This window comes from Oncorhynchus mykiss, chromosome 23 (genome assembly GCF_013265735.2).
Source record: "Oncorhynchus mykiss isolate Arlee chromosome 23, USDA_OmykA_1.1, whole genome shotgun sequence".
Lineage (NCBI taxonomy): Eukaryota > Metazoa > Chordata > Actinopteri > Salmoniformes > Salmonidae > Oncorhynchus > Oncorhynchus mykiss.
In genome coordinates, this window is record NC_048587.1 from 3,897,841 (window position 1) to 3,924,195 (window position 26,355).

A 26,355-nucleotide genomic window follows, 5' to 3' on the forward strand; every position below is an offset into this window, starting at 1 on the left:
AACAAGTATCACTGACTAACCAACAAGTATCACTGACTAACCAACAAGTATTACTGACTAACCAACAAGTATCACTAACTAACCAACACGTATCACTAACTAACCAACAAGTATCACTAACTAACCAACAAGTATCACTAACTAACCAACAAGTATCACTAACTAACCAACAAGTATCACTAACTAACCAACAAGTATCACTAACTAACCCCCCCCCCCCCCCACACACACACTCTACAGTTATATTCCATGCCTTCTGCTAATCTGAGTTTATACAATTCCATCATAATCAAGGTTGGCAGCCTACAATCCCAATCCTGCTATATTGCACCTAACTACAACATTATTTAATGCAAAACATTAATTTGTGGTCTAGGCTGCCACCTGTTGGATGGTTTTGGAACTGCACATTGTGCGCAGCATTGACTAGCTCACGTTAGTTAGCAGTGATGTGACCAACATCAACATGAGGCTTTTTCTTAATATTGCCAATAAAATATTGGACATGGTTAATGAAAACATTGCAACAAAAACGATACAAATACTTTTCCCAACAATTATTCTTAATGGAAAATTACAATATAGTTATGCACTTGTAATTTGTACTTGCTAATATATTTGTATGTACATTTTATTAACACCATATTCCATGGGTTTACTGACCACGATCTGTTGAATTAATATGAACTAGTGTTGATTATTTGACTCCAGTCACTGTTAATGGACATGACGGATGATTGGCTGAGAGATATTGATGATAAAATTATTGTGGGGGCTGTCTTGTTAGACTTCAGTGAAGCTTTTTCACATTATTGATCATAGTCTGCTGCTGGAAAAACGTATGTGTTATGGCTTTACATCCCCGGCTATAATGTGGATAAAGAGTTACTTGTCCAACAGAACACAGAGGGTGTTCTTTAATGGAAGCCTCTCAAATATCATCCAATTAGAATCAGGAATTCCCCAGGGTAGCTGTTTAGGCCCTTTTCTTTTTTCTATTTTTACTAACGACATGCAACTGACTTTGAGTAAAGCCAGAGTTTCTATGTATGCGGATGACTCAACACTATACACGTCAGTTACTACAGCGACTGAAATAACTGCAACACTCAACAAAGAGCTGCAGTTAGTTTCAGAATGGGTGGCAAGGAATAAATTGGCCCTAAATATTTCTTAAACTGAAAGCATCTGTATTTGGAACAAAACATTCACTAAACCCTAAACCTCGACTTAAATTTGGAAATTGAGCAAGTTGAAATGTTAGATTGTAAACTGTCATGGTCAAAACATATTGATACAACAGTATCTAGGATGGAGAGAAGTCTGTCTATAATAAAGCGCTGCTCTACCTTCTTAACAACACTATCAACAAGGCAGGTCCTACAGGCCCTAGTTTCTACCTTCTTAACAACACTATCAACAAGGCAGGTCCTACAGGCCCTAGTTTCTACCTTCTTAACAACACTATCAACAAGGCAGGTCCTACAGGCCCTAGTTTCTACCTTCTTAACAACACTATCAACAAGGCAGGTCCTACAGGCCCTAGATTCTACCTTCTTAACAACACTATCAACAAGGCAGGTCCTACAGGCCCTAGTTTCTACCTTCTTAACAACACTATCAACAAGGCAGGTCCTACAGGCCCTAGTTTCTACCTTCTTAACAACACTATCAACAAGGCAGGTCCTACAGGCCCTAGATTCTACCTTCTTAACAACACTATCAACAAGGCAGGTCCTACAGGCCCTAGTTTCTACCTTCTTAACAACACTATCAACAAGGCAGGTCCTACAGGCCCTAGATTCTACCTTCTTAACAGCACTATCAACAAGGCAGGTCCTACAGGCCCTAGTTTCTACCTTCTTAACAACACTATCAACAAGGCAGGTCCTACAGGCCCTAGATTCTACCTTCTTAACAACACTATCAACAAGGCAGGTCCTACAGGCCCTAGATTCTACCTTCTTAACAACACTATCAACAAGGCAGGTCCTACAGGCCCTAGTTTCTACCTTCTTAACAACACTATCAACAAGGCAGGTCCTACAGGCCCTAGATTCTACCTTCTTAACAACACTATCAACAAGGCAGGTCCTACAGGCCCTAGATTCTACCTTCTTAACAACACTATCAACAAGGCAGGTCCTACAGGCCCTAGTTTCTACCTTCTTAACAACACTATCAACAAGACAGGTCCTACAGACCCTAGTTTCTACCTTCTTAACAACACTATCAACAAGGCAGGTCCTACAGGCCATAGTTTCTACCTTCTTAACAGCACTATCAACAAGGCAGGTCCTACAGGCCATAGTTTCTACCTTCTTAACAACACTATCAACAAGGCAGGTCCTACAGGCCATAGTTTCTACCTTCTTAACAGCACTATCAACAAGGCAGGTCCTACAGGCCATAGTTTCTACCTTCTTAACAACACTATCAACAAGGCAGGTCCTACAGGCCCTAGATTCTACCTTCTTAACAACACTATCAACAAGGCAGGTCCTACAGGCCCTAGATTTGTTGCACCTTGACTACTGTTCAGCCGTGTGGTCAGGTGCCACAAAAAAGGACTTAGGAAAATTGCAATTGTCTCAGAACAGGGCAGCACGGCTGGCCCTTGGATGTACACAGAGAACTAACATTAATAATATGCATGTTTATCTCTCCTGGTTTAAATTGAAGGAGAGATTGACTTCATCACTACTTTTATTTATTGCGTTGTGAATTATTCAGATGAAATGTGTCAATATGTTTCTCTTTTAGTGAGGAGGGAGCCATGGAGAGAGAGAGAGAGAGAGAAAGCTAAGAATTTCGGAAAAAAAAAAATATTTGCAACTCTTTCCATTAACGTTGCCCTCATAAAGGGTTTATGAAGGATTTATACTTAGTTCATCAACTGTTAATAAAACACAATGTAAAGACACAAATAATTCATAAACAGTTGTAAGAAAACTCATGGGTTTAAAATTGTGATATAGTCATAAAGAAACCAACGCATGGACAAGTATTAAAGTCTTGAGAATCCTCCAAACACATAATTAATAAATATCCACGGCAGTAATACAGTTGATAAACATGACTTTATTCAGTTATTCATGTGTATTTGATTGACAGGAGTCATTCATGTCTATCAGAAATTAACCAGCGGCGTGATTCATCCCAGATAGAGGTTTGATGAGGGTAGGCTGTAAGGCTTATGAGTCAATCACAGATCACTGATAGACAGACTTATGAGTCAATCACAGATCACTGATAGACAGACTTATGAGTCAATCACAGATCACTGATAGACAGACTTATGAGTCAATCACAGATCACTGATAGACAGACTTATGAGTCAATCACAGATCACTGATAGACAGACTTATGAGTCAATCACAGATCACTGAAAGACAGACTTATGAGTCGATCACAGATCACTGATAGACAGACTTATGAGTCGATCACAGATCACTGATAGACAGACTTATGAGTCAATCACAGATCACTGATAGACAGACTTATGAGTCGATCACAGATCACTGATAGACAGACTTATGAGTGGATGACAAGACGTTGTGGATAGGAGGATGAGGTCACCATGGTGTAAATGTAGGCTGGGGAGGTAGATGGATCGATACAGACAGAACCTTTATTATTTTTATTTTTTTTAAATCATCAGTTCATCTTTTGAAATTAAAATCATCACAATTCTATCTTAAGCCTTGACCAGCTCTGCACTCTCAGCAACCAGCTTGGGTGCCTGTAGGAGAAAACAAGGTGATCAGTTGTTAGAATCAATTAATGTTCTCTCTTTACTGTTCTGTACCACCTCTCTTAATGAAACATGATGTTCTCTCTCTACTGTTCTGTACCACCTCTCTTAATGAAACATGATGTTCTCTCTCTACTGTTCTGTATCACCTCTCTTAATGAGACATGATGTTCTCTCTCTACTGTTCTGTACCACCTCTCTTAATGAAACATGATGTTCTCTCTACTGTTCTGTATCACCTCTCTTAATGAGACATGATGTTCTCTCTCTACTGTTCTGTATCACCTCTCTTAATGAAACATGATGTTCTCTCTCTACTGTTCTGTACCACCTCTCTTAATGAGACATGATGTTCTCTCTACTGTTCTGTACCACCTCTCTTAATGAAACATGATGTTCTCTCTCTACTGTTCTGTACCACCTCTCTTAATGAAACATGATGTTCTCTCTCTACTGTTCTGTATCACCTCTCTTAATGAAACATGATGTTCTCTCTACTGTTCTGTACCACCTCTCTTAATGAGACATGATGTTCTCTCTCTACTGTTCTGTGCCACCTCTCTTAATGAAACATGATGTTCTCTCTACTGTTCTGTATCACCTCTCTTAATGAAACATGATGTTCTCTCTCTACTGTTCTGTATCACCTCTCTTAATGAGACATGATGTTCTCTCTCTACTGTTCTGTACCACCTCTCTTAATGAAACATGATGTTCTCTCTCTACTGTTCTGTACCACCTCTCTTAATGAAACATGATGTTCTCTCTACTGTTCTGTATCACCTCTCTTAATGAGACATGATGTTCTCTCTCTACTGTTCTGTACCACCTCTCTTAATGAAACATGATGTTCTCTCTCTACTGTTCTGTACCACCTCTCTTAATGAAACATGATGTTCTCTCTACTGTTCTGTATCACCTCTCTTAATGAGACATGATGTTCTCTCTACTGTTCTGTACCACCTCTCTTAATGAAACATGATGTTCTCTCTACTGTTCTGTACCACCTCTCTTAATGAGACATGATGTTCTCTCTCTACTGTTCTGTACCACCTCTCTTAATGAAACATGATGTTCTCTCTACTGTTCTGTATCACCTCTCTTAATGAGACATGATGTTCTCTCTACTGTTCTGTACCACCTCTCTTAATGAGACATGATGTTCTCTCTCTACTGTTCTGTACCACCTCTCTTAATGAAACATGATGTTCTCTCTACTGTTCTGTATCACCTCTCTTAATGAGACATGATGTTCTCTCTACTGTTCTGTACCACCTCTCTTAATGAAACATGATGTTCTCTCTACTGTTCTGTACCACCTCTCTTAATGAGACATGATGTTCTCTCTCTACTGTTCTGTACCACCTCTCTTAATGAGGATGAAAGGGTTTGAACCGTGTTGAGCGGTGAGTGTTTACCTCCTCAGTGAAGCATGCTGCTTGGTCCTCAGCAGCACAGCACTTCTCCTTCATACTGTGATATTTAGTAGAGATGGACTTCAGCTGCTCCTCAGTGATGGTGGTCTTATGTCTGACCACACCATACAGTAGTCTGAGGACACACACACACACACACACACACACACACACACACACACACACACACACACACACACACACACACATTAATTTTTGTTGTTGTTGGAGTGTGTGTATGTGTGAGCTCGTGTGTGTGTGTGTTAGTTTCATGCCTACGTGTGTTTAATTTGTGCCCACGTGTTTATTCACAGTGCGTTGGTAATATATCTCACTTCTTCCCAGAGAGCAGCAGCTCCTTGCTGTCCTTGGTGCAGAGCTCAGGGCCCATGTGGAAGTTGCTGGCATCCAGCTCTGGGGGCATGAACTCCGTGTCAGGCTGGATGGCCAGGATACAGGGTCTCCTCATGGAGTAGGACTGGTTGCAGCAGTGGGCGATGCGGGGGTTAATGCTGGAGGGGTCGTAGTCCTCACATGTGGCGTCGATGGCATCGGTCAGCTGTGGAGAGGACACATGGGTAATGCAGAGTAGAGGAGAGGACACATGGGTAATGCAGCGTGGAGGAGAGGACACATGGGTAATGCAGAGTAGAGGAGAGGACACATGGGTAATGCAGGGTAGAGTAGAGGACACATGGGTAATGTAGAGTAGAGTAGAGGACACATGGGTAATGCAGCGTAGAGGAGAGGACACATGGGTAATGCAGAGTAGAGGAGAGGACACATGGGTAATGCAGCGTAGAGGAGAGGACACATGGGTAATGCAGAGTAGAGGACACATGGGTAATGTAGAGTAGAGTAGAGGACACATGGGTAATGCAGCGTAGAGGAGAGGACACATGGGTAATGCAGAGTAGAGGAGAGGACACATGGGTAATGCAGAGTAGAGTAGAGAACACATGGGTAATGCAGAGTAGAGTAGAGGACACATGGGTAATGCAGAGTAGAGTAGAGGACACATGGGTAATGCAGAGTAGAGGAGAGGACACATGGGTAATGCAGCGTAGAGGAGAGGACACATGGGTAATGCAGCGTAGAGGAGAGGACACATGGGTAATGCAGAGTAGAGGACACATGGGTAATGTAGAGTAGAGTAGAGGACACATGGGTAATGCAGCGTAGAGGAGAGGACACATGGGTAATGCAGAGTAGAGGAGAGGACACATGGGTAATGCAGAGTAGAGTAGAGAACACATGGGTAATGCAGAGTAGAGTAGAGGACACATGGGTAATGCAGCGTAGAGTAGAGGACACATGGGTAATGCAGAGTAGAGGAGAGGACACATGGGTAATGCAGAGTAGAGTAGAGGACACATGGGTAATGCAGAGTAGAGTAGAGGACACATGGGTAATGCAGAGTAGAGTAGAGGACACATGGGTAATGCAGAGGAGAGGAGAGGACACATGGGTAATGCAGAGTAGAGGAGAGGACACATGGGTAATGCAGAGTAGAGGAGAGGACACATGGGTAATGCAGAGTAGAGGAGAGGACACATGGGTAATGCAGAGTAGAGGAGAGGACACATGGGTAATGCAGAGGAGAGAAGAGGACACATGGGTAATGCAGCGTAGAGGAGAGGACACATGGGTAATGCAGAGTAGAGTAGAGGAGAGGACACATTGGTAATGCAGAGTAGAGGAGAGGACACATGGGTAATGCAGAGTAGAGTAGAGGACACATGGGTAATGCAGAGTAGAGTAGAGGACACATGGGTAATGCAGAGTAGAGTAGAGGACACATGGGTAATGCAGAGTAGAGGAGAGGACACATGGGTAATGCAGCGTGGAGGAGAGGACACATGGGTAATGCAGAGTAGAGGAGAGGACACGTGGGTAATGCAGAGTAGAGTAGAGGACACATGGGTAATGCAGAGTAGAGTAGAGGACACATGGGTAATGCAGAGTAGAGTAGAGGACACATGGGTAATGCAGAGTAGAGGAGAGGACACATGGGTAATGCAGCGTGGAGGAGAGGACACATGGGTAATGCAGAGTAGAGTAGAGGACACATGGGTAATGCAGAGTAGAGTAGAGGACACATGGGTAATGCAGAGTAGAGTAGAGGACACATGGGTAATGCAGAGTAGAGTAGAGGACAGTACAGTAGAGTAGAGAAGAGCACAGTACAGTAGAGGACAGTAGAGCACAGTACAGTAGAGGACACATGGGTAATGCAGAGTAGAGCACAGTACAGTAGAGTAGAGAAGAGCACAGTACAGTAGAGGACAGTAGAGTACAGTATAGTACAGTAGAGTAGAGTACAGTAGATTACAGTACAGTAGAGTACAGTAGATTACAGTACAGTACAGTAGAGTACAGTAGAGTAGAGTACAGTAGATTACAGTAGAGTACAGTAGATTACAGTACAGTAGAGTACAGTAGAGTAGAGCACAGTACAGTAGAGGGCAGTACAGTAGAGTACAGTACAGTACAGGAGAGTACAGTAGAGTACAGTATAGTACAGTAGATTACAGTAGAGTAGAGTACAGTAGATTACAGTACAATAGAGTACAGTAGAATACAGTACAGTACAGTAGAGTACAGTAGAGTAGAGTACAGTAGATTACAGTAGAGTACAGTAGATTACAGTACAGTAGAGTACAGTAGATTACAGTACAGTACAGTAGAGTAGAGTACAGTAGAGTACAGGAGAGTAGAGTAGAGTACAGCAGATTACAGTAGAGTACAGTAGATTACAGTACAGTAGAGTACAGTAGATTACAGTACAGTACAGTAGAGTAGAGTACAGTAGATTACAGTAGAGTACAGTAGATTACAGTACAGTAGAGTACAGTAGATTACAGTACAGTACAGTAGAGTAGAGTACAGTAGAGTACAGGAGAGTAGAGTAGAGTACAGCAGAGTACAGTAGAGTATATGGTGTTGGTCAGCTGTGGTGACAGAAACAGAAAGGGGAGGGGTCAACACTGGGAAGAGCAGAGTGATTTAATATGAGAGGATGTGACATATCTAGAGAGACGTGGAGGGAGGGGGTAGTGGAGGGAGGGGGTAGCGGAGGATAAGGTAGGGAGGATGTAGTGGAGGGAAAGAGGGTGTAGTGGAGGGAAAGGTAGGGAGGGGGTAGTGGAGGGAGGGGGTAGTGGAAGGAGGGGGTAGTGGAGGGAGGGGGTAGGGAGGATGTGTGTGTGTGTGTGTGTGTGTGTGTGTGTGTGTGTGTGTGTGTGTGTGTATGTGTGTGTGTGTGTGTGTGTGTGTGTGTGTGTGTCAGACCTTCTCCTCTGCACAAGGCAGGATGAAGTGGCCTGGCTCGTCCTTGCAGCAGTCATGGAGAACATCATGCACCCTCTCTGACACTATGTGGAGCTGGTCGAAGGAGGCCTGGGGCATTATCCTGGTGTAGTGCACCATCATACTGAAGGAGGAGGTGGAGGAGGTGGTAGAGGAGGAGGTGGAGGAGATGGAGGAGGTGGTAGAGGAGGAGGAGGTGGAGGAGGTGGTAGAGGAGATGGAGGTGGAGGAGGTGGTAGAGGAGGTGGAGGAGATGGAGGAGGTGGTAGAGGTGGAGGTGGTGGAGGAGGTGGTAGAGGAGATGGAGGAGGTGGAGGAAGAGGAGATGGAGTAGGTGGAGGACGTGGAGGAGGTGGAGGAGGAAGAGGAGATGGAGGAGGTGGAGGAGAAGGTAGAGGAGGAGGAGGATGTGGAGGTGGAGGAGATGGAGGAGGTGGAGGTGGTAGAGGAGGAGGAGGTGGTAGAGGAGGAGTAGGATGTGGAGGTGGAGAAGGAGTGGGAGGAGGTGGTAGAGGAGGAGGAGTAGGTGGAGGGGGTAGAGTAGGAGGTGGAGTGGGAGAAGGTGGTAAAGGAGGAGGAGTAGTAGGTGTAGTGGGAGGAGTAGGAGGTGGAGTGGGAGGAGGAGGAGGTGGTAGAGGAGGAGGAGGTGGAGGTGGTAGAGGAGGAGTAGGATGTGGTGGAGGAGGAGGAGTAGGAGGAGGTGGTAGAGGAGTAGGAGTTGGAGGTGGTAGAGGAGGAGTAGGAGGTGGAGTGGGAGGAGTAGGAGGTGGAGTGGGAGGAGGAGGAGGTGGTAGAGGAGGAGGAGGTGGAGGTGGTAGAGGAGGAGTAGGATGTGGTGGAGGAGGAGGAGTAGGATGTGGTGGAGGAGGAGGAGTAGGAGGAGGATGGTTAGAGGAGGAGGAAGAGGAGGTAGAGGTGGAGGAGGAGGAAGAGGAGCATGAGTTGATTGTTAATCAGTCATTAAGTAGTAATGTATTAAAAATAAACCATTCATAAATGATTAGTAAGCCATAAAGTAAGGATCAATTCACCCATAAGTTGTTAGGCCTAAGTGTGATGTTTCAGATCTCATACCACATGAATCTCATCTGACCGTTAATATCTCATACCACATGAATCTCATCTGACCGTTAATATCTCATACCACATGAATCTCATCTGACCGTTAATATCTCATACCACATGAATCTCATCTGACCGTTAATATCTCATACCACATGAATCTCATCTGACCGTTAATATCTCATACCACATGAATCTCATCTGACCGTTAATATCTCATACCACATGAATCTCATCTGACCGTTAATATCTCATACCACATGAATCTCATCTGACCGTTAATATCTCATACCACATGAATCTCATCTGACCGTTAATATCTCATACCACATGAATCTCATCTGACCGTTAATATCTCATACCACATGAATCTCATCTGACCGTTAATATCTCATACCACATGAATCTCATCTGAACGGTAATATCTCATACCACATGAATCTCATCTGAACGTTAATATCTCATACCACATGAATCTCATCTGACCGTTAATATCTCATACCACATGAATCTCATCTGAACGGTAATATCTCTGTGTTAAAGCGTGACCCCTCACCTCTTCTCAAAGGCGTTATTGTTCATGCCAGTCTCAACAGCACACATCTTCTTGTAGTAGTCAGTCTCATCAGTGATCTTCTTATCAATATCACTTCCTGCCAGCTGGGGACAGAACCGTTCATACAGTTGGCATGATGCCACATAACAGGGCAGAGGCCATTATTATGGTCTAAAAATACTAGGAATTCAGTGCTAGCCTGCTGTGTTAAAGCCAACAACTATCTGCTATTAGCTCAGGGGAGCTAATGCAAGTATTCAGGTCAAGGCAAGGTTACACATCATAGACTGATATATAGTATAACTAGCTAGGTTACACATCACAGACTGATATATAGTGTAACTAGCTAGGTTACACATCACAGACTGATATATAGTGTAACTAGCCAGGTCTTCTGATAAGAGAAGACAAGACACCTCCCTTTTGTCCCCAAAGGGAATTGGTCTTGGGTTGGGGTTAGTGTGGAAATCTTTGTTGTCCCCAAAGGGAATTGGTCTTGGGTTGGGGTTAGTATGGAAACCACACATGGCTAATACATACAGCGGTTCTGACACACTCTGCATGGTCCTCCTTGTCACAGCACTGGAGCAAGGCCTGCTCAGCCTCCTTGGCGAACCTCAGAATCACCTGCTGAGACGACTCAGGGTGACGCACTGAGATCTCATACACCAACCTGCCGATCAGGACAGACCATATACAGAGAGTCAGTAGTCAGACAGCCAATCAGAACAGACCGTACACAGTCGTTTAGCCAATAGCAACACCCCATACAAAGTCAGAATTGTGTGTATAGGCAGCTTTTCCAGGTGTGTGTGTGTGTGTGTGTGTGTGTGTGTGTGTGTGTGTGTGTGTGTGTGTGTACATACTTCCCCATGGCTACATCCGGGGTCTTGGTAAAGGTCTGGCAGACTGCTGCTATGTCAGCGTGAACGTCGTAGTGCTCAGACAGACCGTCTGGCTTAGAGTCTGGCTTCATGGCCTCAACACAGGACCCTCTGTGTACTGCATCCTCCTTACAGCATGCAGACAGACCCGCCGCGCGAGACAACACACTCTTATCAGCACACACCTCATCCACCAGGGCCTTCTGTTTGGGGGGATACACACACAGGCAGGAAGAGTCTGGGACACAAATACATGTATATGCAGACACACATCCAATAGAAAGAGGCTGAGAGGCGAGAGGCTGAGAGTGAGAGGTGAGAGGCTGAGAGGTGAGAGGCTGAGAGGTGAGAGGCTGAGAGTGAGAGGCTGAGAGGTGAGAGGCTGAGAGGCTGAGAGGCGAGAGGCTGAGAGTGAGAGGCTGAGAGGTGAGAGGCTGAGAGTGAGAGGTGAGAGGCTGAGAGGTGATAGGCTGAGAGGTGAGAGTGAGAGGTGAGAGTGAGAGGTGAGAGGCTGAGAGGTGAGAGGGTGAGAGGCTGAGAGGTGAGAGGCTGAGAGGTGAGAGTGAGAGGCTGAGAGGTGAGAGGCTGAGAGTGAGAGGTGAGAGGCTGAAAGAGTGAGAGCTGAGAGGCTAAGAAGTGAGAGGCTAAGAGGTGAGAGCTGAGAGGCTTAAGAGGTGAGAGGCTGAGAGGTGAGAGGCTAAGAGGTGAGAGGCTAAGAGGTGAGAGGCTAAGAGGTGAGAGGCTAAGAAGTGAGAGGCTAAGAGGTGAGAGCTGAGAGGCTTAAGAGGTGAGAGGCTTAAGAGGTGAGAGGCTGAGAGGATGAGAGGTGAGAGGCTAAGAGGTAAGAGGCTAAGAGGTGAGAGGATGAGGTGAGAGACTGAGAGGCTAAGAGGTGAGAGGTTGAGAGTTTAGAGACAGAGTGAAAGTTTAAAGGGTAAACAGAGAGGAAATGAAAGAGTTTTAAAAGAGAGGAGGAACTAAAAGAGCAATCCACCAATAAAAAGAGAGGAATAGAGAGAAGACATAGTTTACCCTCTCCTTCATGCATGTGACCATGTCTCCGCTGCAGCAGGGGGCAACAGTCGCTACGATCTTGTCTACCATGCCTCCCATCTCCTGGAAAGAGGCCTGAGGCATCTTCTGACTGTACTGGATCAGCTTCCTGTTAGAACAGACAGACACACGCGTCAACCAATGGGACTGGCCCAAGGGCGGGCTCACCTGGCTCTCAGCCAATTTAGAACCATAGAATTTTAGATTGACGTGTCCTACTTGGCCTTGACAACGCGGTCTCCATATTTCTTGTGGACGATGCACAGGGCCCTGAGTTCAGTCACGCGTTTCCCGACGGCGCGTTGGAAAGTAGCTTTCTGGAAAAGAGAGAGAGAGAATGTTTACGTTGGCTATATAGGTGCTTTATCTGTCCATGCCAATAAATATTATTGAAATGAATTGAGAGAGAGACTGCGTCCTGAATGGCACCCTATTCTCTCATAAGTAGAGTACTGTATAGAAAATAGGGTGCGATCTGATGCCTCCTGACCTTGGTGTCGAAGCAAGTCTGGGCCTCAGCCTCTCCACAACAGCTAGTCAGAACCTCTCCATAAGCTTTGGCGATAGCCAGGATCACATGTGGTTGTAGCATCGTGTTACTCTTGGAGAACTTGAAGATGAACCTGAAACACACACACACACACACACACACACACAGTAAATTCCAGAAAAACACTCCATACTGCTCAGCGGCCTAACACAGTATTTTAGCTGGTGTGGTCTCAAGTCGATGGTCTCTAGTCGATGGTATGGTCTCTAGTCGATGGTATGGTCTCTAGTCGATGGTCTGGAGTCAATGGTGTAATCTCTAGTCGATGGTGTGGTCTCTGGTCGATGGTGTGGTCTCTAGTCAATGGTGTGGTCTCTAGTCGATGGTGTGGTCTCTAGTCGATGGTGTAGTCTCAAGTCGATGGTCTCTAATCGATGGTGTAGTCTCTAGTCGATGGTATGGTCTCAAGTCGATGGTCTCTAATCGATGGTGTGGTCTCTAGTCGATGGTGTGGTCTCAAGTCGAGTGTGGACACTTACCTCCCAACAAAAGCCTTGTGGTCCTTCTTGAAGTCTTCACACTGGTCTGCAGCGGGCAGCTCAGCTTTGAGGGACAGGTCCCGAGGAATCTACAATCAATCAATCAATCAATCAACCACTCAATCAATCAGTCAAATGTATCCATAAAGCCTTTTTGACTTCCAGTAACCCGGTCTACACCCCAAAGAGCAAGCAGAAGGAAGAAACCTAGATAGGAAACCTGGCTCAGAGGGAGGGATGGTCCATTCTACCTTGGCCTTGTGGTCCAGGAAGCAGTGTGTCCTCTCAGCGGCAGTCTTCTCACAGCACATCTTCAGATGGTTCTTCTCCACCAGGGTCTCAGAGGAACACACCGCACTCTGGAACAGGTCCGCCTGCACACACACACACGCACGCACGCACGCACGCACGCACACACACACACACACACAAATAGGAGTACACCGTTTAGCCAACTATTATATCAGAACAGTTTCAACTGAAAGACTGAAACTGGAAACATTAGTCACTAATGCCCAACTCCATACCTACCCATACTTCTGTCCCCTACCTACCCCTGGCCAGGCTGGACAAATGTTAAATGTAAAGTTGATGAGGTGTGATAAGGATGATGAGATGTGATAAGGATGATGAGGTGTGATAAGGATGATGAGGTGTGATAAGGATGATGAGGTGTGATAAGGTTGATGAGGTATGATAAGGATGAGATGTGATAAGGATGATGAGGTGTGATAAGGTTGATGAGGTATGATAAGGATGATGAGGTATGATAAGGATGATGAGGTGTGATAAGGATGATGAGGTGTGATATGGATGATGAGGTGTGATCAGGATGATGAAATGATAGGTGTCTCTCACCACATCTCTGTCGCAGTCCTCTGGAGGAGTGTCTGAGCAGCATTTGACGCCCATGGCTAAGGCCTCCGCGATGAGAGGCACCAAGTCACCCAACGTACTATCGGGAAGATTCTGAGCCAGCCCTACAAGGATCCTACACGCACGCACAGTCAGTCAGATGGTGCATTAAACCAAAACATGGACACACAGTGCAGTTTACTGACTGAACTCATTGTTATTTGTGGTTAGAGCATTGGGCCAGTAACCGAAAGGTTGCTGGATCGAATCCCCGAGCTGACAAATCTTTCGTTCTGCCCCTGAACAAGGCAGTTAACCCACCTTTCTGTCATTGTAAAGAAGAATTTGTTCTTAACTGACTTGCCTAGAAAAATGTTTTCTTATACTTGTTCTCCCTACCCTTCCGTCCCGGACAACAATACTTCTACTGCTACTTACAGCTAAGGTTTTAATCAGCAAAAATGCAAAGAGCTCTTAAACATAGGACGGTCCTCTCTCAGGAGCTTGCTAAAAAACCAATTTGGATTTAGAATTTTCGGGGGTACAATGGAGGCTTTAAGAGAGAGGTTTAATGCCTTAATATTGAATAGTTTTAACCCTCCAAACTGATGTTTGTTATGTACATATGCTCATTTAATTTGATCTGGTTTGCCATTCCAAATAAAGGGAAATATTATTTTCTCGCATGATTTGAAGAATGATTCCCTTGGAGTCAATAAGTCCATTAATAAATATGTAAACTGCGACTGTCCCCAGTCCACCTGGCCGTGCTGCTGCTCCAGTTTCAACTGTTCTGCCTTATTATTATTCGACCATGCTGGTCATTTATGAACATTTGAACATCTTGGCCATGTTCTGTTATAATCTCCACCCGGCACAGCCAGAAGAGGACTGGCCACCCCACATAGCCTGGTTCCTCTCTAGGTTTCTTCCTAGGTTTTGGCCTTTTCTAGGGAGTTTTTCCTAGCCACCGTGCTTCTACACCTGCATTGCTTGCTGTTTGGGGTTTTAGGCTGGGTTTCTGTACAGCACTTTGAGATATCAGCTGATGTACGAAGGGCTATATAAATACATTTGATTTGATTTGATATGACTAGAGAATTTATCAGGGTAATCTTCCCGTAAACGGATGGCTGTTTCCACAGTTTCAAGATTCTATATATTTTGCTGTTTTTGATCAAAGTTAATAGTTGCAAAGATCCCTCAACTTTTCCCGGGGATATGTACACCAAGCACATCGACTTCACCAAACTTTAAAGTTTGCATCTTTTAGAGACCCAATCCTTAATATAGTATTATCATATTATCACTTATCATAGTTGGGTTTATTATCCAGGTCCTCAATGTGGCCCTTCAAGGTTGAAGATTGAGGACTCAAAGAGAATCATCAGCGTACATTGATCATTTTGTCTCTAATCCCTTCATTTATTTGCCCCTTAATAATGTTATCATTTAGATCTGATTTTTAAAGCAATTCAATGGCCATAATAAATAGGTATGGTGACACAGGACAACCTTGTTTTATGCCTCTTGACAATTCAAAATTCTCAGAGAAGTAACCGTTATTTATCATTTTACTGTACATGACTTCTACCCATTTTATGAGACATTCTATAAAGTAGAAAAAATCCAGGCACTTATAAACAGATTCTAGGCGTACTGTATGAAATGCTCTCTCAAAATCTGCTCTACAGATTATACTTAGTTTCCCTGCATTCTCATAGTTTTCTAATGTTGTCTCTCCAATATATCTTTATTTTCAGAATCGCGTCTGATCGTGATTGGCCTCCTTGCCCTCCTTGCTTGCGCACGCTTTTTTTTTCAGTTCTGCACACACCTTGTCAATAGGATTGAGGTCAGGGCTTTGTGATGGCCACTCCAATACCTTGTCCTTAAGCCATTTTGCCACAAGTTTGGAAGCATGCTTGGGGTCATTGTCCATTTGGAAGACCCATTTGTGACCAAGCTTCAACTTCCTGACTGATGTCTTGAGATGTTGCTTCAATATAGCCACATAATTTGCCTCAAAGCTACCACTGCAGTATGAGGCATATCTACTACTGCAATGTGAGGCATCCTACTAATGAAATATAAGGCATGGCAACTACTGCTGCAATTTGAGGCATATCTACTACTGCAATGTGAGGCATATCTACTACTACTGCAGTATGAGGCATATCTACTACTGCAATATGAGGCATATCTACTACTACTGCAGTATGAGGCATATCTACTACTGCAGTATGAGGCATATCTACTACTGCAATGTGAGGCATATCTACTACTACTGCAGTATGAGGCATATCTACTACTGCAATATGAGGCATATCTACTACTACTGCAGTATGAGGCATATCTACTACTACTGCAGTATGAGGCATATCTACTACTGCAATATGAGGCATATCTACTACTGCAATATGAGGCATATCTACTACTGCAGTATGAGGCATATCTACTACTGCAATATGAGGCATATCTACTACTGCAATATGAGGCATATCTACTACTGCAGTATGAGGCATATCTACTACTGCAATGTGAGGCATATCTACTACTACTGCAGTATGAGGCATATCTACTACTGCAATATGAGGCATATCTACTACTGCAATATGAGGCATATCTACTACTGCAGTATGAGGCATATCTACTACTGCAGTATGAGGCATATCTACTACTACTGCAGTATGAGGCATATCTACTACTGCAATATGAGGCATATCTACTACTGCAATATGAGGCATATCTACTACTGCAATATGAGGCATATCTACTACTGCAATATGAGGCATATCTACTACTACTGCAATATGAGGCATATCTACTACTGCAGTATGAGGCATATCTACTCCTGCAACATGAGGCTGCACTACTCACAAAGATTTGAATCCATCTTCCTTGGCCTCCGTGAAGATGGTACAGATCTGGTTCTGAGCCTGAGACCGGGCTGACACACTCAGCAGCACCAACAGGCTGCAGACAGACAACCACTGCATGATGAAAGGACAGGCGCACGGACGGAGGGATGGATGGAGAGAAGGAGGGATGGATGGAGGACGGGATCTAGCGATTGAGCCGAGGAATGGAGAAATGCAGGGCTCCTTTATACTATTGTGGAATCTGTCAATCATTAGCTGACCTCTCTCTCTCTCTCTCTCTCTCTCTCTCTCTCTCTCTCTCTCTCTCTCTCTCTCTCTCTCTCTCTCTCTCTCTCTCTCTCTCTCTCTCCCCACCTCTCTCTCTCTCTCCCCACCTCTCTCTCTCTCTCTCTCCCCACCTCTCTCTCTCTCTCTCTCCCCACCTCTCTCTCTCTCTCTCTCCCCACCTCTCTCTCTCTCTCTCTCCCCACCTCTCTCTCTCTCTCTCTCTCTCTCTCTCTCTCTCTCTCTCTCTCTCTCTCTCTCTCTCTCTCTCTGCCTCTCTTTCATTTGGACCTGGGACTGTGTTTCACAACTGGTCTTTGCACACAGTGATCTGTCAGTAAATAAAGGTCTGAAAGACAAAGTCCACTGTCCGTTGTGCCTCCAAACTGTCCACATGCTAACCCACCATCTAACCAGGTAATATGTCTCCAAACTGTCCCCATGATAACCTGCACCATCTAACCAGGTAATATGTCTCCAAACTGTCCCCATGATAACCCACCATCTAACCAGGTAATATGTCTCCAAACTGTCCCCATGATAACCTGCACCATCTAACCAGGTAATATGTCTCCAAACTATCCCCATGGTAACCTGCACCATCTAACCAGGTAATATGTCTCCAAACTGTCCCCATGCTAACCTGCACCATCTAACCAGGTAATATGTCTCCTAACTGTCCCCATGCTAACCTGCACCATCTAACCAGGTAATCTGTCTCCAAACTGTCCACATGGTAACCCACCATCTAACCAGATAATATGTCTCCAAACTGTCCCCATGCTAACCTGCACCATCTAACCAGGTAATCTGTCTCCAAACTGTCCCCATGCTAACCTGCACCATCTAACCAGGTAATCTGTCTCCAAACTGTCCCCATGATAACCTGCACCATCTAACCAGGTAATATGTCTCCAAACTGTCCCCATGCTAACCTGCACCATCTAACCAGGTAACATGTCAAATCAAATCAAATCAAATGTTATTTCTCACATACACATGGTTAGCAGATGTTAATGCGAGTGTAGCGAAAATGCTTGTGCTTCTAGTTCCGACAATGCAGTAATAACCAACAAGTAATCTAGCTAACAATTCCAAAACTACTACCTTATAGACACAAGTGTAAGGGGATAAAGAATATGTACATACAGATATATGAATGAGTGATGGTACAGAGCGGCATAGGCAAGATACAGTAGATGGTATTGAGTGCAGTATATACATATGAGATGAGTATGTAAACAAAGTGGCATAGATAAAGTGGCTAGTGATACATGTATTACATAAAGATGCAGTAGATGATATAGAGTACAGTATATACATATACATATGAGATGAATAATGTAGGGTATGTAAACATTATATTAGGTAGCATTGTTTAAAGTGGCTAGTGATATATTTTACATCATTTCCCATCAATTCCCATTATTAAAGTGGCTGGAGTTGAGTCAGTGTGTTGGCAGCAGCCACTCAATGTTAGTGGTGGCTGTTTAACAGTCTGATGGCCTTGAGATAGAAGCTGTTTTTTAGTCTCTCGGTCCCAGCTTTGATGCACCTGTACTGACCTCGCCTTCTGGATGATAGCGGGGTGAACAGGCAGTGGCTCGGGTGGTTGTTGTCCTTGATGATCTTTATGGCCTTCCTGTAACATCGGGTGGTGTAGGTGTCCTGGAGGGCAGGTAGTTTGCCCCCGGTGATGCGTTGTGCAGACCTCACTACCCTCTGGAGAGCCTTACGGTTGTGGGCGGAGCAGTTGCCGTACCAGGCGGTGATACAGCCCGACAGGATGCTCTCGATTGTGCATCTGTAGAAGTTTGTGAGTGCTTTTGGTGACAAGCCAAATTTCTTCAGCCTCCTGAGGTTGAAGAGGCGCTGCTGCGCCTTCTTCACGATGCTGTCTGTGTGGGTGGACCAATTCAGTTTGTCTGTGATGTGTATGCCGAGGAACTTAAAACTTATTACCCTCTCCACTACTGTTCCATTGATGTGGATAGGGGGGTGTTCCCTCTGCTGTTTCCTGAAGTCCACAATCATCTCCTTAGTTTTGTTGACGTTGAGTGTGAGGTTATTTTCCTGACACCACACTCCGAGGGCCCTCACCTCCTCCCTGTAGGCCGTCTCGTCGTTGTTGGTAATCAAGCCTACCACTGTTGTGTCGTCCGCAAACTTGATGATTGATTTGGAGGCGTGCGTAGCCACGCAGTCGTGGGTGAACAGGGAGTACAGGAGAGGGCTCAGAACGCACCCTTGTGGGGCCCCAGTGTTGAGGATCAGCGGGGTGGAAATGTTGTTGCCTACCCTCACCACCTGGGGGTGTTCCGTCAGGAAGTCCAGTACCCAGTTGCACAGGGCGGGGTCGAGACCCAGGGTCTTGAGCTTGATGACGAGCTTGGAGGGCACTATGGTGTTGAATGCCGAGCTGTAGTCGATGAACAGCATTCTCACATAGGTATTCTTCTTGTCCAGATGGGTTAGGGCAGTCTGGTTGCGATTGCATCGTCTGTGGACCTATTTGGGCGGTAAGCAAATTGGAGTGGGTCTAGGGTGTCAGGTAGGGTGGAGGTGATTATGGTCCTTGACTAGTCTCTCAAAGCACTTCATGATGACGGAAGTGAGTGCTACGGGGCGGTAGTCGTTTAGCTCAGTTACCTTAGCTTTCTTGGGAACAGGAACAATGGTGGCCCTCTTGAAGCATGTGGGAACAACAGACTGGGATAGGGATTGATTGAATATGTCCGTAAACACACCAGCCAGCTGGTCTGGCATGCTCTGAGGGCGCGGCTGGGGATGCCGTCTGGGCCTGCAGCCTTGCGAGGGTTGACACGTTTAAATGTTTTCCTCACGTCAGCTGCAGTGAAGGAGAGTCCGCATGTTTTAGTTGCGGGCCGTGTCAGTGGCACTGTATTGTCCTGAAAGCGGGCAAAAAACGTTATTTAGTCTGCCTGGGAGCAAGACATCCTGGTCCGTGACTGGGCCGGTTTTCTTTTTGTAGTCCGTGATTGACTGTAGACCCTGCCACATACCTCTTGTGTCTGAGCCGTTGAATTGAGATTCTACTTTGTCTCTATACTGACGCTTAGCTTGTTTGATTGCCTTGCGGAGGGAATAGTTACACTGTTTGTATTCGGTCATGTTTCCGGTCACCTTGCCCTGATTAAAAGCAGTGGTTCGGGCTTTCACTTTCACGCGAATGCTGCCATCAATCCACGGTTTCTGGTTTGGGAATGTTTTAATCGTTGCTATGGGAACGACATCTTCAACGCACGTTCTAATGTTCTAACGTTCTAAAGCCCTGCTATAGGAGAAAGCCCTGCTTATTCCAGACCCATCCCCAGTTTACCTGGTGGGCAGGGATACCTTTCTCTGAGTATGAACACACACACACACACACACACACACACACACACACACACACACACACACACACACACACACACACACACACACACACACACACAAACTATAGAACTTTGAGATTATTTTTCAATGAACAGTGCGTTACAAATTCAATGTATTGTTATTATTTCATATTAAATTACAACCCTCATTCAGCCATACATTTATGACACAAAAACATTTTTGCAGACCTATGGACTTGAAATGCCAAGATAGATAACCCCTGTCACGTTACACAAACAACCCCTCTTGGACTGTCAACAGATCTTCAGCCCACACACACAGCCCACCCACGTACGCACACAGACGTGGGCACACAGCCACCACATTAGAACACACACACACACACACACACACACACACACACACACACACATACACACACACACACACACACACACACACACACACCCAACCCTGTAACACACCCCTCCCTGCATCATGTTTTTCAATGAACAGCGAGTTACAAACTCAATGTTTTGTTATTATTTAGTAATAAACTTCAACCCTCGTCCAGCCATACGCTTATTACAAAACAAACACATTTTCAATTGACATGTTTGTAGAACCCTGCTTACTGGAGAAATGTGTCACTTTGGTAATTAGGTCCGTAGAGATGTAAACACCAAGGCATAATATTGTGGCCCTTTGTTATAAATAGCCATACGAAAGTACATCCTTGCAATGCTATAATAATATTTATTATAGGCATATCCCTTAATATTAGCGACTACTGCTGCTGTGACAGTTACACACTGGTATCAGGTGAGGTTATAAAGCACAAACTGTTATCTACAGAACACACACACCTCCCACACACACCCAATGCACACACACCCAATACACACACACCCAATACACACACACACACACCACACAGCTCCGACACACACCCCACACATACCCCCCACACACACCCACCCCACACACACCCAACACACCTCCCACACACACCTACCCCACACACACCCAACACACCTCCCACACACACCCACCCCACACACACCCAACACACCTCCCACACACACCTACCCCACACACACCCAACACACCTCCCACACACACCCACCCCACACACACCCAACACACCTCCCACACACACCCAACACATACCCCCCACACACACCCACCTACCTCCCATACAAACCCACCCCAAACACACCCAACACACCTACCACACACACCTCCCACATGCACCCAATACACACACACCGAATACACACACACCCCACACACCTCCCACACACACCTAACACATACCCCCCCACACACACCCAACACATACCCCCCCACACACGCACCCACCTCCCACATGAACCCAATACACACACACCCTACACACTTCCCATACAAACCCACCCCACACAAAACACACCTACTACACATACACCCCCCCCCAAACACACCCACCTCCCACACACACAAACACCCCACACACAACACACCTACCACACATACCCCCCACCCACACACACCCACCTCCAACACACACACACCCCACACACAACACACCTACCACACATACCCCCCACACACACACCCACCTCCCACTCACACACACACAACCCACACACACAACACACATTTCCACATACACCCCACATCTAGTTACTGTAACACACCCCACCCTGCCCCATCTAGTTACTGTAACACACCCTGCCCCATCTAGTTACTGTAACACACCCTGCCCCATCTAGTTACTGTATCACACCCTGTCCCATTTAGTTACTGTAACACACCCTGTCCCATTTAGTTACTGTAACACACCCTGCCCCATCTAGTTACTGTAACACACCCCACCCTGCCCCATCTAGTTACTGTAACACACCCTGCCCGATCTAGTTACTGTAACACACCCCACCCTGCCCCATCTAGTTACTGTAACACACCACGCCCCATCTAGTTACTGTAACACACCTCACCCTGCCCCCATCTAGTTACTGTAACACACCCTGCCCCATCTAGTTACTGTAACACACCCCACCCTGCCCCCATCTAGTTACTGTAACACACCCTGCCCCATCTAGTTACTGTAACACACCTCACCCTGCCCCCATCTAGTTACTGTAACACACCCCACCCTGCCCCCATCTAGTTGCTGTAACCCACCCTGCCCCATCTAGTTACTGTAACACACCCCACCCTGCCCCATCTAGTTACTGTAACACACCCCACCCTGCCCCCATCTAGTTACTGTAACACACCCTGCCCCATCTAGTTACTGTAGCACATCCTGCCCCATCTAGTTACTGTAACACACCCCACCCTGTCCCATCTAGTTACTGTAACACACCCTGCCCCATCTAGTTGCTGTAACACACCCCACCCTGCCCCATCTAGTTACTGTAACACACCCCACCCTGCCCCCATCTAGTTACTGTAACACACCCCACCCTGCCCCCATCTAGTTACTGTAACACACCCCACCCTGCCCCCATCTAGTTACTGTAACACACCCTGCCCCATCCAGTTACTGTAACACACTCCACCCTGCCCCCATCTAGTTACTGTAACACACCCTGCCCCATCTAGTTACTGTAACACACCCCACCCTGCCCCATCTAGTTACTGTAACACACTCTGCCCCATCTAGTTACTGTAACACACCCCACCCTGCCCCATCTAGTTACTGTAACACACCCCACCCTGCCCCATCTAGTTACTGTAACACACCACGCCCCATCTAGTTACTGTAACACACCTCACCCTGCCCCCATCTAGTTACTGTAACACACCCTGCCCCATCTAGTTACTGTAACACACCCCACCTGCCCCCATCTAGTTACTGTAACACACCCTGCCCCATCCAGTTACTGTAACACACCCTGCCCCATCTAGTTACTGTAACACACCTCACCCTGCCCCCATCTAGTTACTGTAACACACCCCACCCTGCCCCCATCTAGTTGCTGTAACCCACCCTGACCCATCTAGTTACTGTAACACACCCCACCCTGCCCCCATCTAGTTACTGTAACACACCCTGCCCCATCTAGTTACTGTAGCACACCCTGCCCCATCTAGTTACTGTAACACACCCTGCCCCATCTAGTTGCTGTAACACACCCCACCCTGCCCCATCTAGTTACTGTAACACACCCCACCCTGCCCCCATCTAGTTACTGTAACACACCCCACCCTGCCCCCATCTAGTTACTGTAACACACCCTGCCCCCATCTAGTTACTGTAACACACCCTGCCCCATCTAGTTACTGTAACACACCCCACCCTGCCACATCTAGTTACTGTAACACACCCCACCCTGCCCCATCTAGTTACTGTAACACACTCTGCCCCATCTAGTTACTGTAACACACCCCACCCTGCCCCATCTAGTTACTGTAACACACCACGCCCCACCTAGTTACTGTAACACACCCCACCCTGCCCCCATCTAGTTACTGTAACACACCCTGCCCCATCCAGTTACTGTAACACACCCTGCCCCATCTAGTTACTGTAACACACCTCACCCTGCCCCATCTAGTTACTGTAACACACCTCACCCTGCCCCCATCTAGTTACTGTAAAACACCCCACCCTGCCCCATCTAGTTACTGTAACACACCCCACCCTGCCCCATCTAGTTACTGTAACACACCCTCTCCCCATCTAGTTACCGTAACACACCCTGCCCCATATAGTTACTGTAACACACCCTGCCCCCATCTAGTTACTGTAACACCCCCCACCCTGCCCCCATCTAGTTACTGTAACACACCCTGCTCCATATAGTTACTGTAACACACCCTGCCCTGCCCCATCTAGTTACCGTAACACACCCTGCCCCATATAGTTACTGTAACACACCCTGCCCCCATCTAGTTACTGTAACACACCCCACCCTGCCCCCATCTAGTTACTGTAACACAGCCTGCCCCATCTAGTTGCTGTAACACACCCCGCCCTGCCCCATCTAGTTACTGTAACACACCCCACCCTGCCCCCATCTAGTTACTGTAACACACCCTGCCCCATCCAGTTACTGTAACACACTCCACCCTGCCCCCATCTAGTTACTGTAACACACCCTGCCCCATCTAGTTACTGTAACACACCCCACCCTGCCCCATCTAGTTACTGTAACACACCCTGCCCCATCTAGTTACTGTAACACACCCTGCCCCATCTAGTTGCTGTAACACACCCTGCCCCATCTAGTTACTGTAACACACCCTGCCCCATCTAGTTACTGTAACACACCCCACCCTGCCCCATGTAGTTACTGTAACACACCCTGTCCCATCTAGTTACTGTAACACACCCCACCCTGCCCCATCTAGTTACTGTAACACACCCCACCCTGCCCCCATCTAGTTACTGTAACACACCCCACCCTGCCCCATCTAGTTACTGTAACACACCCCGCCCCATCTAGTTACTGTAACACACCCTGCCCTGCCCCCATCTAGTTACTGTAACACACCCTGCCCCATCTAGTTACTGTAACACACCCTGCCCCATCTAGTTACTGTAACACACCCCACCCTGCCCCCATCTAGTTACTGTAACACACCCTGCCCCATCTAGTTACTGTAACACACCCTGCCCCATCTAGTTACTGTAACACACCCTGCCCCATCTAGTTACTGTAACACACCCTGCCCCCATCTAGTTACTGTAACACACCCTGCCCCATCTAGTTACTGTAACACACCCTGCCCCCATCTAGTTACTGTAACACACCCTGCCCCATCTAGTTACTGTAACACACCCTGCCCCCATCTAGTTACTGTAACACACCCTGCCCCATCTAGTTACTGTAACACACCCTGCCCCATCTAGTTACTGTAACACACCCCACCCTGCCCCATCTAGTTACTGTAACACACCCTGCCCCATCTAGTTACTGTAACACACCCTGCCCCCATCTAGTTACTGTAACACACCCTGCCCCATCTAGTTACTGTAACACACCCCACCCTGCCCCCATCTAGTTACTGTAACACACCCTGCCCCATCTAGTTACTGTAACACACCCTGCCCCCATCTAGTTACTGTAACACACCCTGCCCCATCTAGTTACTGTAACACACCCTGCCCCCATCTAGTTACTGTAACACACCCTGCCCCATCTAGTTACTGTAACACACCCTGCCCCCATCTAGTTACTGTAACACACCCTGCCCCATCTAGTTACTGTAACACACCCTGCCCCATCTAGTTACTGTAACACACCCCACCCTGCCCCCATCTAGTTACTGTAACACACCCTGCCCCATCTAGTTACTGTAACACACCCTGCCCCCATCTAGTTACTGTAACACACCCTGCCCCATCTAGTTACTGTAACACACCCTGCCCCCATCTAGTTACTGTAACACACCCCACCCTGCCCCATCTAGTTACTGTAACACACCCCACCCTGCCCCATCTAGTTACTGTAACACACCCCGCCCCATCTAGTTACTGTAACACACCCTGCCCCATCTAGTTACTGTAACACACCCTGCCCCCATCTAGTTACTGTAACACCCCCCACCCTGCCCCCATCTAGTTACTGTAACACACCCTGCTCCATATAGTTACTGTAACACACCCTGCCCTGCCCCATCTAGTTACCGTAACACACCCTGCCCCATATAGTTACTGTAACACACCCTGCCCCCATCTAGTTACTGTAACACACCCCACCCTGCCCCCATCTAGTTACTGTAACACAGCCTGCCCCATCTAGTTGCTGTAACACACCCCGCCCTGCCCCATCTAGTTACTGTAACACACCCCACCCTGCCCCCATCTAGTTACTGTAACACACCCTGCCCCATCCAGTTACTGTAACACACCCCACCCTGCCCCCATCTAGTTACTGTAACACACCCTGCCCCATCCAGTTACTGTAACACACTCCACCCTGCCCCCATCCAGTTACTGTAACACACCCCACCCTGCCCC

The 26,355-nt window shown here is 46.5% G+C and overlaps 1 protein-coding gene across 1 annotated transcript; it reads right to left on the reverse strand.

The window, feature by feature from the left end:
- Positions 1 to 3,061: 3,061 nt before the first annotated feature.
- On the reverse strand, positions 3,062 to 17,018 carry LOC110531464 (albumin 1). The gene is made up of 14 exons (XM_036960902.1): positions 16,798 to 17,018; positions 13,921 to 14,053; positions 13,314 to 13,436; positions 13,063 to 13,151; positions 12,524 to 12,656; positions 12,253 to 12,350; positions 12,013 to 12,142; positions 10,963 to 11,183; positions 10,637 to 10,769; positions 10,097 to 10,200; positions 8,461 to 8,602; positions 5,505 to 5,728; positions 5,173 to 5,305; positions 3,062 to 3,742 (listed from the first exon to the last, which is right to left on the reverse strand). Exons 1-14 carry the CDS (start codon positions 16,914 to 16,916, stop codon positions 3,698 to 3,700), a joined length of 1,827 nt encoding a protein of 608 aa, XP_036816797.1. The 5' UTR covers positions 16,917 to 17,018; the 3' UTR covers positions 3,062 to 3,697.
- Between the last annotated feature and the right edge of the window lie 9,337 nt (positions 17,019 to 26,355).